The sequence below is a fragment of the Cokeromyces recurvatus genome (assembly GCF_025118155.1).
Source record: "Cokeromyces recurvatus strain NRRL 2243 chromosome Unknown BX663scaffold_3, whole genome shotgun sequence".
Classification (NCBI taxonomy): Eukaryota; Fungi; Mucoromycota; class Mucoromycetes; order Mucorales; family Mucoraceae; genus Cokeromyces; species Cokeromyces recurvatus.
In genome coordinates, this window is record NW_026251389.1 from 98,889 (window position 1) to 116,847 (window position 17,959).

Genomic DNA, 17,959 nt, shown 5'->3' on the forward strand with positions numbered 1-17,959 from the left:
TCACTCTCTCTCTTTCTCTTGCTATATTTATGTAAATAAATAAAATCATTTTATTATCTCTTTTACATCAAGCCTAATAATATGGAGTTATTTACTGTATTTTTGCATATATTTATGAAAGAAATAGCTTTATTGACTTTATTTTTCAATAACAATTGGTAACCCATTATTATACATATTTTGTTGTTGTTGAACAAATCTCTGTTGCTGCTCTACAAAGAATGTTGCTGTCTTTGATTTAGGCTTTACCAAGATTTGTTGTGCACTGTTGACATAGATAGTAGATGCAAAGATGTCTGGTGATACAGAAGAGACACGTATATTAGGTAACAATAAGTTACCCGTCTTTAAAGGAATTAGCTTTATAGGGAAATCCATGATTTGACCGGGTTTAGATAAAAACCGAAGTCTTCTTTTACCACTCAGTAACCAATTATCATAATCTACATCAATGTCATAATAGTAATAGGACTCACTGGGTGATGGATCCCAATATGTAAGTTGTTTGATACGTAATGTACAGGAACAAGCTTCAGATACAAGTAAATCTTTTTCAACAGAAAGAATAAGCTCAGCTGTATGTATGATCTTTTTTGTAGGAACTTCAAGTGGGAATGTGATGGAATAAATTGGTGGATGATGGTATTTTTGTTTAATTTGTTGCATTGTAATAGCCACATTTTGCTAAATAAGGCCAAAACGAATAAGTTTTTTTTTTTTTTACAAGATGAAAGGAAAAGAAAAAAATAATTATGCATAAATATTACCTCGAAAAAGTCTTCTATCAAGTCTAATAATTGTACTTTTGTCTTGAGGTCTCTATTTAATAAAAAGGATTCACATAATTCAACATCAAAGTTATCCAAGTGAACTACATCTGTTAATCCATAACTTGAATAATCTACAGAGTCTAAAAATGCCTCCTTTATCTTTTGAAATACATAAGGTGTATGTTGATCCAAATCAAATGCTTTCAATTTCTCCTTCAACATGATCTGTAAACTATTTTCAACCTCTATTCGCAAAGAAAGAAATATACAAGTAGATTGTTAAAATTTGACAATTAAGTTTCATTTAACAATAAGATAGTTTTTACCATTCTTTAGAGTTCGATATTTAACACTGAAATATATTTTAGAATTGACGTCTTTTATGTCATCTTCATCTTCCCTTTTCAAAAGTTTATAAATGAATGTTACTGTTTGTCGAGGAAATAGTGTCTAAAAATATATAAATATATTAATTTGTTAAAAGAATAAGAAGAAAACAAAAAGACTGCTTATATTCGATTTACCAAATCGCATTGTTTCATTTCTGATTGACTTTCGACTACATAAAAAGTAGATGGTTTTGCAAACGCTCCAAGAATACGCACAGGTAAATCACCATTACAAGCAAGCTCTACTTTTAAAAATATACTAATAACCAAATTAATATACTTAAATATATTTATGCATATATATATATATATATATATATATACATATACTTACCAATTTTCTCTAAATATAGTGGATTCAGTTACAAGTAAAGGCATGGTGACTCTTACATAGTCTGAAGAGATAAATTTACATTCCTTATCCTCTTTTGATTCATATGTGACAGTTGACTTTATCTAATTTGAACCAGAACTTATCAATTTATGCATTATAAAATACAATATTATATAAATATATATGGTTTACCCTATAATCAAATTCTGTATACGGGCCATCATATTTGACAAAAACTTCTAATTGGTCAAGAGGATAAAGTTCAGGCAAAGTAATTTCCCCAGTTGTTTCTGACATCTTCAATTCAATCTCTTTTTGCTCTTCTTCATTATGTCGCAAAATACCCTTTACTTGATTTGTACGAATGATTTCCATACCTTCTGTTTGGGGCTCTAGTAATAGAACACCTTGTTTGACATGACATGTTCGACTATCTATTTGAACTGATATTTTCTGTCTTTCTCCTAAACATACATCACAAGGTTGTTGTAGAGACAAATAAAGTTGATTTATATCATGATTTAATCGCATTACACGTTTCTTTTGTCCAGGACGAAGGAAGTTGTGACTAAATACAAGCTTTCCTATTTCCATTTCACACATTTCTACAACATAATTACCAGATGTTGATACCTTTAAAATGTCAGTATTTAATAAATAATTGTAATTTCTTTTTTTTTCTTTTTCTTTTTACCTTGCTTGTTAATAAAAAGGTATTTTTTCCGGGTAATAAATCTTGATTAGCAGTTGTAAACCAAATTTGTTCAGGATCACTGCCTACTAATCTTAATGAAATAGTATCATAATATATTTTCTATTATATCAAATTTAGCAAGGTCCTTTGGTCATTTTTCTTTCTTTCTTTCTTTCTTTTTTACCTTAGGCAAGCGGTTATAGATACACACTTCCACACTTGTACTAGGAACTGATATTCCATCAATAATTGAAATAACAGAGATTTCAAAAATTGGCTCAAAGGGTCTTTTAATAATTTTATCCAACTTGATTACATTAGTCAACATCTCATTCGTATAATGTTCAGCTGTTTCTGAATCTTGACTATTTTTCAATAGAGCCAAAACTGATTCCACATACTGATCAATGCGTCCTAAACGTCGTTGAGCATCCGCACACTTAATCAGCAAACTGTTTTCAATTGCATTCCAACCATCTTCTCCATACCGCCAAATCATAGATTCAAAAATTCGAACACACTCTTCATCTTTCCCACGTACATACTTTAAAGCCGCAATGTCACCATGTACAGAAAGAGCAGCTCGGGCACGATTGCTTTGATCATAGCATTTGATGACGCGGGTGCTTAGTCCCATATAGGCTTTATCAAAGGCCTCAAGCGAGGCCATCGCTTCTAATAACTTGGGGTTGGTGATAGCTATTTTGTCGTTATTCTCTGAGTTATCCTCTGTCATATAAATTGAAAATGGCTCTGTGTTTGGCAAATGACCCCATTTAACTCCTAACTTATCAAGCTGACGTCGTGCAGTCAACAATAGATCTGCTTTGACTGCATGATATGCCTTGTCGTCTTCCCCTAATGGTTCACATTCGTTCACAACATTCATACAAGCCGAGAATACCCAAGACTCTAAAAAATGCTCCGGCAAGGCATTTTCACGAATGGATGGTATAAAGGATGTAATAAACAGTTGAGCACGTGCTAACATCTCTACTACCCTTTGTAACTTAATCAACATACGGCATTGCCTTGCAAATAGATAGCTCCTAAAATCAAAGACCGAGATAATGTTCTTGTTGATTAGATCGCGGTAGTTTTTGCGCTTAAAGTCGAGGATATTACCACTATCGTCATAAGCATCTGTACCGCCAAAGTGACCAAACCAAGCTAATGCCTTATCACGCAAGACTTGAAAAAAGGAGGCTTCGAGTTCATCATATTGGATGAGAGCATCTTCATAGAGAGTCATGATTTCATAAGCTTGTGCAAGCCCTTCCTTAAGAATGAAAAAGGTACAGTAATTCCAACCAGGCATATGCCGCTGCATGTCTAAACGTCTTGTGTCTTCTTGTATTTGAAGGACTTGCATGTCGAAGCTGGATAAAATACATTCTTTCATTTTCTCAATAAACGACGACCAAAGCTCGGACTGCGGGCCTTCTGGATCCTTTTTACGAATATAAGCACATCTAAAAAAAAAGAGAGAGAGAGAGAGAGAAAGCGTGAGGATAAGAACAACTCTATTTTAATAGGATAATACTACATTGCTTTATCAATTGTTTACCTATCTTGTTTAGGTGGATTAAAATCTGTTTTGATTTTATCATAGATAGAGGATTTTAAACCTAAATAATTATTTGAACGTTTCGCTTCTGTATCTGCTACATAAACAATTAACCACTCTTGATTCTTTTTCGTTTGCATCATTTCAACCCATTGACGAATATTCTTTCTAATTTTTGATTTATAGACTTCATTATCCTAATGTAAAAGTTTATACATCAAAATGTGATTTTTTTTTTTATCTCAAAAAAAAAAAAAATACGCTTCTTACATCGCAAGTTACAAAATATAAATTTAAATAAACAGTTTGTGTAGCTGTTAGAGATGGTGGTGTAGGATCGATTGTGAACCGTTTCAAATCGACTTCTAATAAAGGAATAATGCATTCAGCACGTTGACTGGACGGTTGCCATTTTAGATGGCGAAGTGGAAGTCGAGAACTCAAGTCATCTGCAATTAACGGCCAAACTTCATATTCATCACAATCTAATGAAATCAAAAAAAAAAAAAAAAAAAAAGCCTTAATATTCAAATATCTTTCAATATAAAAATGAAACCTCTTTATTACATGTTACAGTTAATTTTTGTCCACTCATTCAATCAAAACTATTGATGAAAAAGGTACAAAAGAATAGTTTTGCAAATAAAATGCTACTTTATTCTGTTTGCTGACTGCCTTTTAATTTTTATCCCTCCCCCTCTTTTTTTTTTTAAACACATAAAATGTCTTCTTTATTATTATTATTATATATTATGCCAAGAATCTTCACTATCTGAATTATCTTGAGTATCTTGAATTTTATCTTTACGGGAATCATGAAGATGAGAAGAAGATATAATACTGACAGTTGAATTTATATTATCATTTATCATTACCTATATTAATGACAATATAAGCTTCTTGATGAATTAAAATCCATCTAGTTTTACTTACATTCTTATGATGTATGATCTGCTGATTTAGTGTCTTCCATACTGAAGTTCTATCCTCGATATGCTTTATTTTTACATTCCTATATAGACATTAATTATAATCTTGTATCATACATTGATAATATATTTTTATATATATACGTACTCTAATTCTTCTTGATGAAATTTTTCTACTAACTGATCAAATAATTCACTGTTTATTTTTTCCAGTAGTTCAAGTGCATTATACACAAGTCCATAGATGGCTTGATTCCAGTGATCTGTCTTTTGATATAATGATGGGAAGATGATAGGCATAATAACTTTACTATAATCATGTATCACTTGTATCACATCTTCATAGGTATAGAAATAGAGTGCCCGTTCTGCTACTTGAAAATGACAACTATCAACACAATTTGCCAGCTTTGTGAAAAAGGGAATCATGACTTCTAACAAGGCATCTTCATTCACAGTCATGATAATTTCCTCGAGTTCTGTCAAAAATAATACTTCCTTGGAGCTATTTAATTTAGGCCAATAGCGCAAGAGCCCTCTAATTACGCCTGAAGCTAACTGAGGTTCCTTCTCAAGAAACTGTACAACACAATAGGTTAGTTGGGGACCATAACTGGCCAATGAAGGTGATGTATGTAATGGTATCAAGACTTTTAAAAGAAATGTTTTGTGTTCTTCTTTAAGTGGTAAAGCAAATCCATTAATAATACTGCCCAAAATCTCCAAAAGTTCAGAGATACCATTAAAGCGAAAAGTTTCATAAATGAACTGGAAAAAGATATGATTTATGGAACGTCGAATAAATGCACGTAATCCGAGGATTTTGCCATAGATACGATGAAGAATTGTTTTAAGAAAGTCACGTTCACGGGGATCTTCACTGTCAAATAATTCGAGCAACTAATAACATTCTATTTTAGTTCACAATTGCTTTTTTTATTATTATTTTGTATCAAGTACTTACCTGAAGAATAAACTTTTCATTGATGAATTTTTTAGCAATATGAGGATTGAATTTAGGTGATTCAAGAAATCTTAAAAATAGTTCATAAACAAGTTGTAGATGTGGCCATGTTGTTTCTAAAGCAGAATCATCACTTTCTGGATCATAGTTTTCTTGGAAAGTATTTGACATTTGTAGTGGTGGTGGTGATATTGTACGAAAAGCATTTACAGTAAACTATGTTTATACAAAAAAATTACAAAAGTGATTTTAGTTCATGTACAGTTTTTTTTTTTAATATATTACTATTACCATTTGAATAAAATGAGGATAGATTGCATCTGAAATAGCCTCTTTGGAAGTAGATATATATTCCAACATTTCCTGTAATTCTTGCCGTTTTATTTCTTTATTTCTCAATTCTGAAGTAGAGTCATTAAAATCAAAAATGATTTGACATTGTTGTAATTTTAATATAAATAATTCTTGACGTTTTGAAGGTGGGACCTCTTGAAATATATTATATTAGTGGGTTCTTAATTGTATAAATAAGGTATGTGTGTATGTATGTATGTATGTGTGTGTATGAGTGTGTGTGTGTTTTTATTTTTCATTACCAGTGAAACGAAGATTCTTTTCCAAGTGATGCTGTTGCAAAGTGGGCAGATTAATCCTTGAAGAACGTTGACGACGCGGTGTACGAAGGGGTATTTCATCTTTAGGTGTATCATTTAATATCTTGTTTGTCACTTTTGCTGATCGGTTCGTAACATCGTCTGATTTTATTTGTTCTGGCTGAGATTTACTAAATGACAGACGTATTGAAGAAGAACGGGTCTTATTATTATTATTATTATTAACATCGTGTGATTTCGCTAATTTCTCTTTATTGTGTGATTTATTTCTAGAAAGCTTTAGATATACAAATATAAAAGAATGTCAACTATATACTATAAATGTAAATAACACAAAACTTTACAACTCCCTTAAGTCCTTTTATCATCCTGGATAATAATAGAAGGCCAAAGCTGAAAATTTCCCGGTTTTTATATGGATAAAAAATAAAAAAATAAATAAAATAAATAAAATAAAATAAAATAAATAAAAAATAAAAAAAATAAGCAATAATTACAAATACGCATTCTATATACTAGTTGTAGGCTTGTAGATAAATTAGATTATCTATTTGTGTGTGTAAGCTTTTTCTTTTTTTTTTTTTTTTCCTATAATACTGTCCAAACACTGGTTGTTTTCATGACAAGTTTTTAACTTAAAATAATAGTACAATTTTCTTTTTTCTTATTCTTCTTTTTCTTTCTTTCTTTAGATTTAGTATTTGTTTATGGTTTTGAGATAGACTACAAACTACTCATTTTAAAAGAAAGTAATTAAAAAATTATCTAATTTTGAATGTTCTTTTTCTTGATATCTCGAAAAAAAGAAAGGTCTAAACAAAATAAACTAAGCTGGATAAGGTATCGAACACATTCATTAACCAAATTTCGTAATATATTCGTTTGCTAGAGCATTTATAGAATATTATCATGATGTTCTAAAATAAAATGTATATCAAAAGAACAAATATCATTTTTTTTTTGTAAGTTTTTTATAAGCTTCACTATGTTGAATATAGTTTTCCTTATTTAGAAGGAAGATTCAAACTTTTACATAATGTACATTTTATTGTTAAAATTAGCTTATCAAATGAATCTTTTTATTAGTATTCTCTTTTTTTTTTATTTTATTCTTGGACAAGCAATCGTAGTGAAACTGTTAATATTTTAACTAACCTCACTAAACTTCCTCACAAGCCTTTCATCGATGCCTGTCAGTTATTGCTTAATAAATTAGCCATCACTCTACAGTGTTGAAGTCAAAGTTAAATTTGCTCCAAGGACCATCATTTTAGAACGTCTAAAGTATAGAGCTCTAAAAGTTTGCAAGAAGGTGGATAGGCAAGGCAGCTAACTGCAATATTTATCCAGCGAAATGCACTTTTACAGATGCGCAATAGGGTAGATTAAAACTTAGTAGAGGGTTCAGCAACGTTCATGTTGACTGTGTTGAAAGTCAACAGAGTGGGTATGCTGATGTTTTGCCAACTAAGAATAAGATATAATAATAATAAAAAAAAAAAAAAAAAATAGAATGCTTGATCCAGCTACAGCAATCATCAGGTGTTATTTGTTTTGCCGATTCAGTGATTCTGGAACTAAAATTATCTGTAGAAGAAAGGCAGTCTCTTTTTACGCCAGCTTTCAGCTTTGACCAAAGTAGTTCAATCAGATTTAGGAAGGGAAAGTATGGTGGTAAATAGACGGGTACATATCCCCTAGAAACAATGAGTTCAGATACTTCAGACACTTGATGAATAGATGGATTGTCCATGATAATATATCTTTTAACCATATTGTGATTATCTAGTGTATCCATAACACCAGAGATGAACTGTAGAAAATGCTCACTGCGAGTTCCAACTCTTGCATTTACATCAATAACCTCAGCAGTTTTACCACCATTTTTTTTCTCTTTTTGTTTGAGCCATCCCTTTATAAACACGTTTTGATTTCCTCAAGGTCAAATCAATGATGCCTTTCTCACAGATTGCTCCAATAATTGTTATTGTGATTCCTCTATTAGCAGGAAGAATCTGTTTTGCAGGTGTACCTATTTTAGACCTGCCAAATTTTCGTCTAATATGCATGTTGAATCAGGCTTCATCAATAAAGACATAGTTTTTTAGACCAATCCATATTTTCATCTTTAGTCCACTCTAAAACTGTTTTTCTTCGCTTTTCCAAAGTTCCTGAGACGTTCTAGAAGAAATCACTGACTCTAACTTTTTCAATGTAAGTGAAGCATGTTTAACTAGGTGATTGTGCAAAGAAGAGAGACTAATAGATTCAATGTTGTTGAAAGTAAAAAGTAGCGTACCTCTTGCCTGCCGAAGAACAGCAGTAGCATTTTTTACATAGAATTCACATAAAAAGTCTGTATGATGACTATTTAGCTTTTTGCTATAGCCATAATGCAATTTTTTTCCCAGGGAGTCTCTTCTGCTCATCGTCTTTGTATTGCTTCACATAATTTTGAGCTGTTCTAACAACAATACCTACTGTGAAACCAGCCTGTATCGTCGACATTTCTTGCTCTATAACAAGATCAAGAAGCTCTTTGATCTTGGATCTGAGTTGGAGTATAGAATCGGTAAGGTCTCCTGGTTCCTGAAGCAGCTTTAAATGAAATTTTTTTTTTCTCTGAATTGCGTTTAGGTAAAGCAGTGGGGAGTATGTCTTCGTCAGTTATTTTTTTATCATTATAATTTGCCTGGTACATATCTAAATCCATAAATCTCTTAATCTCTGGTTCGTCATTCTTCTTCTGGATTTGATCGTCAACACCAGGTTGCCAAGAATGCCACACAATCGAGGCAATTTCATACAAATCTAATTGTGTGGACTCTTCAACATCCATGTGATCGGGAACAGAGATCTCATCATTAACATTAAAACAATGCATAAATTCAGATGGTATATCCATTACAGACATGCTAAGTTTAAGTGAAAAGAGAAGGAAAAAAAAAAAGCATGAAGTGGCTTTTTATATTTTATAATTAGGTACAGTACTTTCATTCTTAATTTACCGATTTTTTTGAAAACTCTGCCTATGTTTTTGTGTGAGGTTAGATTACCCAGATGTTTGAAGCTAATTTGACCAGCTTTCTGAAAATAAATTGGTCAACAAAAATAATCAGTCGGTCACTTTTTGGTTATATTACATTTGATCATTTAGCAGCTAAATAGGAACATTATTTAGACAGCTCTCAAACTCAAAAAAGTGACCATATTCAAAAAAAGTGGCAAAAGCAAATCCACTTTAGCTGTCGACCAATAGAAATTATGTGCAACCAATGCAAGATGGAGGCAGTGACGTGGACAGAAACGGAAGGATGATAACTTTGCGTCCATCTCCTATCCATTTTTATTAGGATATCGTTATATACACTATACTTTTCACTACAAATAAAATTAGAATGACGTCAACGCAATATTTAAGCGCTACGCTTTCAACTTTTTTTTTCTGGCTTCGCATTTTTCAAGCTTTTTAATTATAATATCAATAAGATTTATTAAATTGAAGGTGTTGGATCCTTTGACTTGCTAGATCTTTAAATGGTATATTAACTCCTCCCTTACACATACCTGAAGGTAAAACATCTCTTATTACTCATGCTTATTTTTATAATGTACACTAACCTGATGCGTTGTGAATTTCTGTTTATGAACAGTGGTCTGAAATTATGAACTGCCAGAAAGCGTAACAAATTCGCAGCAACTTTAAGATGTTGGATTCTTTTGCTGTTCAAGAGGTGTTGGATCCTCTTGTTTGTTTCAATCATGTTGAATGCTTGCTCTTTTCAATTGCGAAACATCAATAGCGTTTAATAGATCAAAGGTGTTGGATCCTTTGACCTTTGAGGTTTTCAAATGTTATTCTGTCAATCATACTTGATTGAAGGTGAGATACTTATTACTTTTATTTATTTAAAGTACACTAATTCAATACAATGCAAAAATTGTTTTAGGATGGTGAACTTAGATAATAAATTGTGAATCGCTAGTAACAATTTCTTAACACTGGGATGTTGGATTCTTATTGTTCAAGAGGTACTGGATCCTCTTTGTTTAACTCTGAGGTGTTGGCTTCACTATGTTAAATTCTGAGGTGTTGGATCCTCTTTGTTTAACTCTCAGGTGTTGGCTTCACTATGTTTAACTCTCAGGTGTTGGCTTCACTATGTTAAATTCTGAGGTGTTGGATCCTCTTTGTAGTATCCTTTTTTAGCCAACTTTTGCTTTTATTTTAATATTTAGGTGTATACTATAATGTTTGAAGTAAGCGTACACATATCTAATTTCATACTACAATGCTTAAAGATAAGGCTAACTTTTTTTTTTCTAGGCTATTATATGTCTTTATGATGTATCTGTTTGTTTCTAATCTAATTTGAAATCGTATCTTAGGCTTTCTAAATTAGATTTCTTTATGAAATATAAAGGTAAATGCCATTCATATAATGCCTAATCTCGGTAATTATTAGACTAACACCTTTTAATTTTACTATCAATAAAAGATAGACACATTTTATTGAATTTATCTTTTAAAATAAATGACTATATACAATGTAAAAGGCAAATATAAGCATATATACTATTTACTTTATAATTACAATACTAACTTCTTTTAATCTAGGTAAATGAAAACTATTCTATACTTTACAGGATAACGCTTATAGATAAGATAGCCTTTTTTTTAAAATGGTAAGCAAATATATTTAACTATTATATCTTTTTATTTATTAATTATTTTTCTTTTTTTTATAGGCATTGCTCTTATTACGAAAGAAGCTGTATAGGATGTTTTGGCACATCTAATATACGCGTTATTCTGGTTTATTCTGTATTTATCTATTTATTTATTTATCTATTCTTATTTTTTTTGTAATATTCATTTTTATAACCATCTATTTTTTATATTTTTATACCTATTTTTATATACATTTTTTATAATCGTTTTTATATATGTAAATATTATACGTATTTTTATTTGTACTTCTTTAACCCAAAAAGGAAATAATAAAGGCTAATATAATAAAAAGAAAGGATATAATCGTTTTCAATAATAATATAAGCTCCATTAATAACTGTATTTTAAAGAAGTGTATAATGTGTCATATTAAAAGAATTAAAGAAGCGTTTAATTTAAATTTCAAAAGGCCAATGAAAAGAAATAAACCAATGAAGGTCTGTTTTACAGTCAAAGAAACTAGGTTAGGCCAATGAGAAAAAATTTGGTCGTTTCAAAATTGGATTGGGACACCAATGCAAAAATGGGACACCAATATGAAAGTGGGACATCAACATGAAAGTGGGATATATTGAGACACGCTTAGTTTTTGGACGAATGTATAAACAAGAAGCTATAATCTTGTTCCATTTAACAAGAAAGGCCTCTAATAGACTACCAGACTACTATGATGATCATCCAGATTAGGATATAATTCACCTAACTTGAATGGTCCCGGAACGAACAATCCTCATGGAGAATATCCCAGATTCGAATTACTTAGGACAATAAGGAGCATTTCTGTAAGTTTGATGGAGTGAGTGAACTATCGTTTTTGAAATAATAAAGCCAAGTAAAGTGATTAGGATACGTAGAATGTAGGGTTTTTATTATTCGTAAGAAAGAAAGACCTAGAGCCACCAGGTCTTGGTTACAATCATTATTTATACTCTGTAATATTGGGCTCCGTATGTAGTCCAGGTACCAGTGGATCAGAAAACCGACAATTTCATACGATTATATTCATACAAGTAACAAATAACGATAAATGTATATAAAGGAGATCATCTTGGATCAATAAAGTTCTTCAGTCAGTTTACATTGAATAAACACTCACACAAGCATCTAGATTAGCCCACTGTTTTTGTTTTTTCTTATATCTTTTTTATCTACCGATTTTACAAAATGACATCCCCTTTCTCCTATTTTAGTCATTTATGCTGATACCCATCAATTATTGGTCGAGAGTCGGCGACTCTGATTGTGTAACTAATTTTTCTTTATTATTTCGAATAAGATATAAAATAAATATATATAGATATATATATTTATATATATATATATATATATTTTTGTAATATGCGGATTATCAATAAAGGATCATAATTTCGGTAAAATAAATCTAAAGTAAAATAAGAAAAGAGAGAAAAGGGGAGAGAGGGACAATAAGAGTCGCCTCCTACTCCCAACAATGAAAGTGAATGTTTCATTTCACTCACACGAATAAATCATCAATGAATAATACATATATATCACAACTTACAATAAATTCATTAATTGTATTACAAATTTTCCGCCATGAAGGAAATGAAAATTAAAGATATAAATATAGAGCCTTTGAACTCTTAATTCATTCTTCATTCTAGGTTTTTTTTTTTTTTTTTTTTTTTTTTTTTTTTTTTTTTTTTTTTTTTTTTGTTAGTTCAGTTCAAGTGTATAGAAATGCTTCCAAAAAGAAAACCTGGTAAAGTATTTAAATTTGACGTATAGCTATATATCATATGTCTTACAATATACTTTTAGATCCTTCTGGGAGCAAAAATTTTGGAGATCCTAGACCAAGAAAAAAGAAAGGAAAAGAAAAAGGTATACTGGATGTATATATATAACTGAAATACACAAATAATACTAATCGTAGCATCATATTTTAGCCAAGGATGTTACTTCAAATATTCCTGCCGACTTTTTTGAGAATGAAGAATGTGAAGATTTCCAAGCTCCAACTGGCTTTCATCCGCCTCCCCCCCCCACTATAACTAGGGAACAACGCGACATCGAAAAAGTGACAAAATTATCTTCACAAATGCGACGTGTCACTGAGTCCGGTGAATCTAGTTCTTCTACCTCCATACGCCCATCCCGTCACATTATTCGCTCTACTGTCATTACTACTTTTGAAAAAGATGATGATTTTCAAGAACCTATTGCTCTTCAACCTCGTACTGCTCGCACAGAACACTCAGCTACTGCTCCTGTACAGGCTTCTACTCTATCTTCAGATATGTCAATGAAAATTAAATTACACTTTTGAAGTTTTACTAAACACTCTTTAATATAATACAGGAATAACACAAGAGTTCGAGAAAGTTGTTAGTCTCATTCCAAGTACACCTAGTGAATCCTCTAGTACTCCGGTGCATCTGTCTGAGAAAGTTAAAATGAAACAAGCGCGTTCCGAAGCCAAGAGGAAGGCTCGACAAGAATCTTCCACCTCTGAATCTAAGAGAAAGCCTAGTGTTGAAACGGCAGAGACTGAAGCCGTTGGTCCAAGTCCAAGAGCTAGAAGAACAAAGTTTGTCATCAAAACCAAATTGAAAGCTATGCTGAGGGCTGAAAACTTCAATCAAGACCAAAGAACATTATTTGTTACGGAGGTCCGTCGCGTTGTTCGTCATCTCAGCAATGTTACTTATGCAGCTTCATTATTTCTGAACTGGTTCTGTCTGAAACTTTCGAGGAACGGCGAGGCTATACCAAAACTGACTCACAAAAAACTATACAACTTTGCTGCTTTGTTTGTTGGTCAAGGAAAGAATGCCGATACCGAGATCGCTGAAGCTTTCTTATAATTTAGTAATGAAATGGGAGAAAATTTTAATAGGCAACAACAGTTCCCCCAACATTCAGTATAGCACACTAATCTCAATAGTCATGCGTAGCTTTGATACACTTATAGAGAATCATGTTGGAGCCAACTTCAAGCCAAAAACGTCGCGCTATCTCTTTACGAAGCTTTGTGACACAACTGAATTTCCAGACCTCCCTTTCTGAAATGGTGTCAAACGCGATCTAGCTGAGCGGGTATATAATGCTATCTGTACTAATCAAGAAGTAATTTACCCTGCTAATCTGGATGTTGCTGACACTCACAAAACCTCAATCAACAATCTTATTGATGAATGCCACCAAAGATTACATGGCTTGAACCTAACTGAAGCAGATTACTATGCTAAACCTCACTTGTATTTGCCGTAGTTATATCATGTTTTAGAAAGAATGGAGCAACAAGTCATCATTCGTGAGCCAACGTTGACACACGCCGTCTGATTTCTAATACACCATCAACAAGGACGTGTAACTGGGACCAGTTCAATAAAGCTTTGCGTTATATATTTCGGAACTTTGAGGCAATTAAAGGCTATTACACAACTGGGTTGAAAAAGCTCAAATATCACGGCTATAGAAACAAGCAAAAAGCATTGACCGAAATGTGTAAACGGTCGTTTACAGGTAGCTGAAAATACCAAGAAGGCAATCCTGATATACAGCAAGCAAATCAGCAAAAGATGGAAACCGTTAGCCCCTAGAGACAATGCCGGTGAAGCTGAAAGGCCTACTGTAGTGGCGTTTGGTTCTGCTCTGTTCGGTGAGCTTCGTGGGAATTTACCTTCTCTAACAAAGGTATTCAGAAAAGCCTTGATAAATTATGTCAAATCAATCAGACGCAACCAGCCAAATTCAAGAAAGTACGTCGTTATGATTGATGAGTATTTCACAAGTCAAATATGTCTCAGATGTCATACAAGAAGTACTTCCAACCAACGTGATAACTCCAATATGATGATCCATCCAGTTCTCAACTGTCAATCTTGTAATACTCTATGGAACAGAGATTACATGGCGAGTTTCAACATGCGCTCTATCTTTGCTCACAAGCTGAACGACACAAAAAAAACATGTTTTAGTCTAAAGACTAAAAAAAAGGTCGTTCAGTTAGGCATATATGTATACTAATTAAATTAGGGGTAAGGAATGGTGGTAGCCCCTTTCTCCTTTTTTTTTCTCCTTTTTTTTGTTATTTTATTTTATTTTATTTTATTTTATTTTATTTTATTTTATTTTATTTTATTTTATTTTATTTTATTTTTACAACAACCACCTATGACTGCTCTTTGGAAATCGTTGAAAGGAAAACTCGTTTGCTATAGTATGTGCCTATTAATATAAAAGTAATTTAGTATAGCTCTAACCAGATAGTTACAATAGATTATTGGAGCTCAACAAATTTTTCGGAATGGAGTCTAATAAACTTCTACCGAAGTTTAGTAACCATTGACCCGACCAAGCCAAGAAGAGAAGCAATTCAGCTTCTCAAAGTACTTGGTGCCGCCTTTGTTGATTCAAAGGAGTATAAAGTAATAGTTGGACTCCATGCTGCGCTTCGCAATCAAAACGATGCCCTCGATTATTTCTGGCACACCTCGTATCCAGAATTGCAAAAAAATGCTATTGATCACATTACTAATGTCGATAAGGTGGAGGCTGTTTTGGAAGAAGAGGCTGTGGAGAGATCACAAAGCAAGAAACGCATGAATACCCAACTAGAGACAAAAGGCAACAAAAGGAGACAGAAGGATAAAGCCACTGATAAAGCTACTGATAAAGTCACTGGTGATGCCACTGATGTTGAAAGCGATGGTATCATGATACCAAATTCCACTGTAAGCTTGGGTACCATAATCAAAAGGGAAGCCTTAAAACTACATCAGTTGTACTTGCAAAACCCTAAGCAGCTTACCGACCGCCAACGAAAAATCATGACTGCTGGATTTTCATCCATTCTTGATCTTTCTGACCAGTCATATTCATCTCAGCGAAAACTTTTTGATAATGATCAGTGGAAATATATTAACGACTACTTTGACAAGAAGCTCAAAATGAAGGAATACCCTTTGGATGCAATTGTCACAAATATCCTCATTATCATTAAGAACACGTTAGATCTATCGAACGATTTTAACGCTGTTAAAAGCTATATCGGAAAAATGAAAATCAAGCATGCAAGTGATATTGGCCTTACGAGGGTGTTTAGTATAATAAAGCACATACTCAGAACAATGAGTGATTATAAAAAGATGCTTAGTAATACCAGTAATATCAACTATCGTGAAAATGATTACTTTCGAATCTTATGGTCTCCTTTGCTGGAGTTATTGTTCCCTCCCTCAGAAAATGTCCGTATTGTCTCAGCTGAATCTGAATACCCACTCTCGATCAAGGAGAAGAAGGTCCTCTATCCCAAGACAAAGTATATTCATGGCTTTAAAATTGATATCAGATTGGTCGTTGATATTAATACAGAAGAACTGGATCTTGCTATTGGTGAATGTGCCAAACGTAACAGTGACTCAAAGTCAATTCAAGATGAAGACAAACTATTACGAGAGGCAAAGGATACATTAGACGGAATTATTCAAAATACCCATGGTTATGATTGCCGCTTAATGACTTATTTTATTCAAATTACTGGTACCCATTGCTCTCTCTCAACTATGGAGCTTGCTAAAAATGGCCTTTATGTCTCTAAGTACCGATACAGCTTTAACTTTCCATCCACTGTATCCGATCTCTCCAAGCTCCCCATTACGTTAGGCCACTTACTACAAATGAAAAAGGAGATCAATATTGCTGCTGATAAAATTCTCCAAGCTCGTACAGCATCAATTGGTGGAGAAGAGTCGTTTAACCGTCCTTCAGTTTCCAAGAAGAATAAAAAGCTTGCATGGATGAGAGATACATGGTACACTCCACCGAGAGACAAAACTTCAAGGATTCCTGTCCATATGTTTACTCCGCCTCCACCTCCTTCATTCAAAGAGCCCAGTGATGAATCCAGCGATGAAGAAGCAGCTGCTGTTGGTTTACCTGACAAGTTTGGTTGGGTAAAGTATGCTGAAAATGATTATTTTAATGTGTTTAGCAAAGAGAGTTCAACTGAGAACCCTTACGAGTGATGAGTGTCTGTGATATTTCTTTTAAGATATCAAAAAAAAAAAAAAAAAAAAAAAAAAAAAAAAAAAAATATTAGAAAATAAAAATATTAAGTCAAAAAAAAGTCAACGAGACCGAACAGTAGTTCTAAAGTTAATCACTATATTTATGAATTTAAATTAAGGAGTATTTATAAGAATTGTTAAAGAGGTCTGAGGATAAGATGTGAACCAGAAGAATGTTATAGATAATGAAGTGTTAGTGATTTTAATATTATTTGATGAAGTGGATCAAGAGAGTTTCAGGGGAATCTAGATAGAATTCCTTGATCCGCATGTTTAATCAAGAAAAATGACATTATAAGCCAGTTCATGACAATATGTATAAATGCAGATTATTATTATTATTTTTTTTTTTTAAAAAAAAAAGAAAGGTTCATATAGTCATTACTGAAAAGTATATTTGTATAAATAGGTAATGAACTATTTATTATGTTTGCTTACTTTTTCTTAGAGAGCATAGTTGAAGTCATAGCAAAAATATCACACTCACTTAAATTCTTTGGCACATCAAAGTTACATTATTATTAGGTATATCAAATACATATTCTTTAAAGTACTCTTGTTGTAGTGTTCTCTTTCTCTCTTTCTTTTATGTACACTGTATTTCAGTAATGATATTAAATTCGTTTAACAATTAAATATGTAGATTCTTTTTTTATGATCCTAATGATAATAATATACTCATATTTCTTTTCAGTAGAAACCTAGTGTAAAGTAGTGTTCGTTATCATAATAAAGAAAGAAAGAAAGAAAAAGAAGATTAATAAGGGACATTAGAATATCATTTACCTTCGTTTGCTGATGACTGTCGTCGAGTAATAGGTTGTTCGAGAAAAGAATCAAAAGTTGTTTCTACATTAGATATAACTTGTTTAAAATATCTACCTCATTTTGAAGTAGTTTCACTAGAACCAAAGAAACGGCTCATTATTAA

General features: G+C 32.3%; 5 protein-coding genes across 5 annotated transcripts; 2 read left to right on the forward strand and 3 right to left on the reverse strand.

Moving 5' to 3' along the window:
* Nucleotides 1-138: 138 nt before the first annotated feature.
* Nucleotides 139-4,349, reverse strand: BX663DRAFT_483063 (trafficking protein particle complex subunit 10; the record flags this gene model as incomplete). The annotated part of the gene is made up of 11 exons (XM_051524469.1): nucleotides 139-684; nucleotides 768-1,015; nucleotides 1,097-1,220; nucleotides 1,295-1,418; nucleotides 1,494-1,615; nucleotides 1,686-2,126; nucleotides 2,188-2,307; nucleotides 2,372-3,659; nucleotides 3,755-3,951; nucleotides 4,025-4,239; nucleotides 4,322-4,349. The coding sequence occupies 11 exons, from the start codon at nucleotides 4,347-4,349 to the stop codon at nucleotides 139-141; spliced, it is 3,453 nt and encodes a 1,150-aa protein (XP_051386291.1).
* A 58-nt stretch (nucleotides 4,350-4,407) lies between these two features.
* Nucleotides 4,408-6,706, reverse strand: BX663DRAFT_495968 (phosphatase 2A regulatory B subunit-domain-containing protein). Its single transcript, XM_051525716.1, has 7 exons — nucleotides 6,606-6,706; nucleotides 6,244-6,538; nucleotides 5,939-6,135; nucleotides 5,648-5,863; nucleotides 4,832-5,583; nucleotides 4,688-4,766; nucleotides 4,408-4,629 (listed from the first exon to the last, which is right to left on the reverse strand). Exons 1-7 carry the CDS (start codon nucleotides 6,627-6,629, stop codon nucleotides 4,498-4,500), a joined length of 1,695 nt encoding a protein of 564 aa, XP_051386292.1. The 5' UTR covers nucleotides 6,630-6,706; the 3' UTR covers nucleotides 4,408-4,497.
* A 2,082-nt stretch (nucleotides 6,707-8,788) lies between these two features.
* Nucleotides 8,789-9,175, reverse strand: BX663DRAFT_483065 (uncharacterized protein; the record flags this gene model as incomplete). The annotated part of the gene is made up of 1 exon (XM_051524470.1): nucleotides 8,789-9,175. One exon carries the CDS (start codon nucleotides 9,173-9,175, stop codon nucleotides 8,789-8,791), a length of 387 nt encoding a protein of 128 aa, XP_051386293.1.
* Nucleotides 9,176-12,694: 3,519 nt separating this feature from the next.
* Nucleotides 12,695-13,926, forward strand: BX663DRAFT_557996 (uncharacterized protein; the record flags this gene model as incomplete). The annotated part of the gene is made up of 4 exons (XM_051531794.1): nucleotides 12,695-12,716; nucleotides 12,776-12,838; nucleotides 12,904-13,255; nucleotides 13,359-13,926. The coding sequence occupies 4 exons, from the start codon at nucleotides 12,695-12,697 to the stop codon at nucleotides 13,819-13,821; spliced, it is 900 nt and encodes a 299-aa protein (XP_051386294.1). The 3' UTR covers nucleotides 13,822-13,926.
* A 1,195-nt stretch (nucleotides 13,927-15,121) lies between these two features.
* On the forward strand, nucleotides 15,122-16,998 carry BX663DRAFT_447720 (uncharacterized protein). Its single transcript, XM_051523702.1, has 2 exons — nucleotides 15,122-15,179; nucleotides 15,239-16,998. The coding sequence occupies exons 1-2, from the start codon at nucleotides 15,134-15,136 to the stop codon at nucleotides 16,984-16,986; spliced, it is 1,794 nt and encodes a 597-aa protein (XP_051386295.1). The 5' UTR covers nucleotides 15,122-15,133; the 3' UTR covers nucleotides 16,987-16,998.
* Nucleotides 16,999-17,959: the final 961 nt, after the last annotated feature.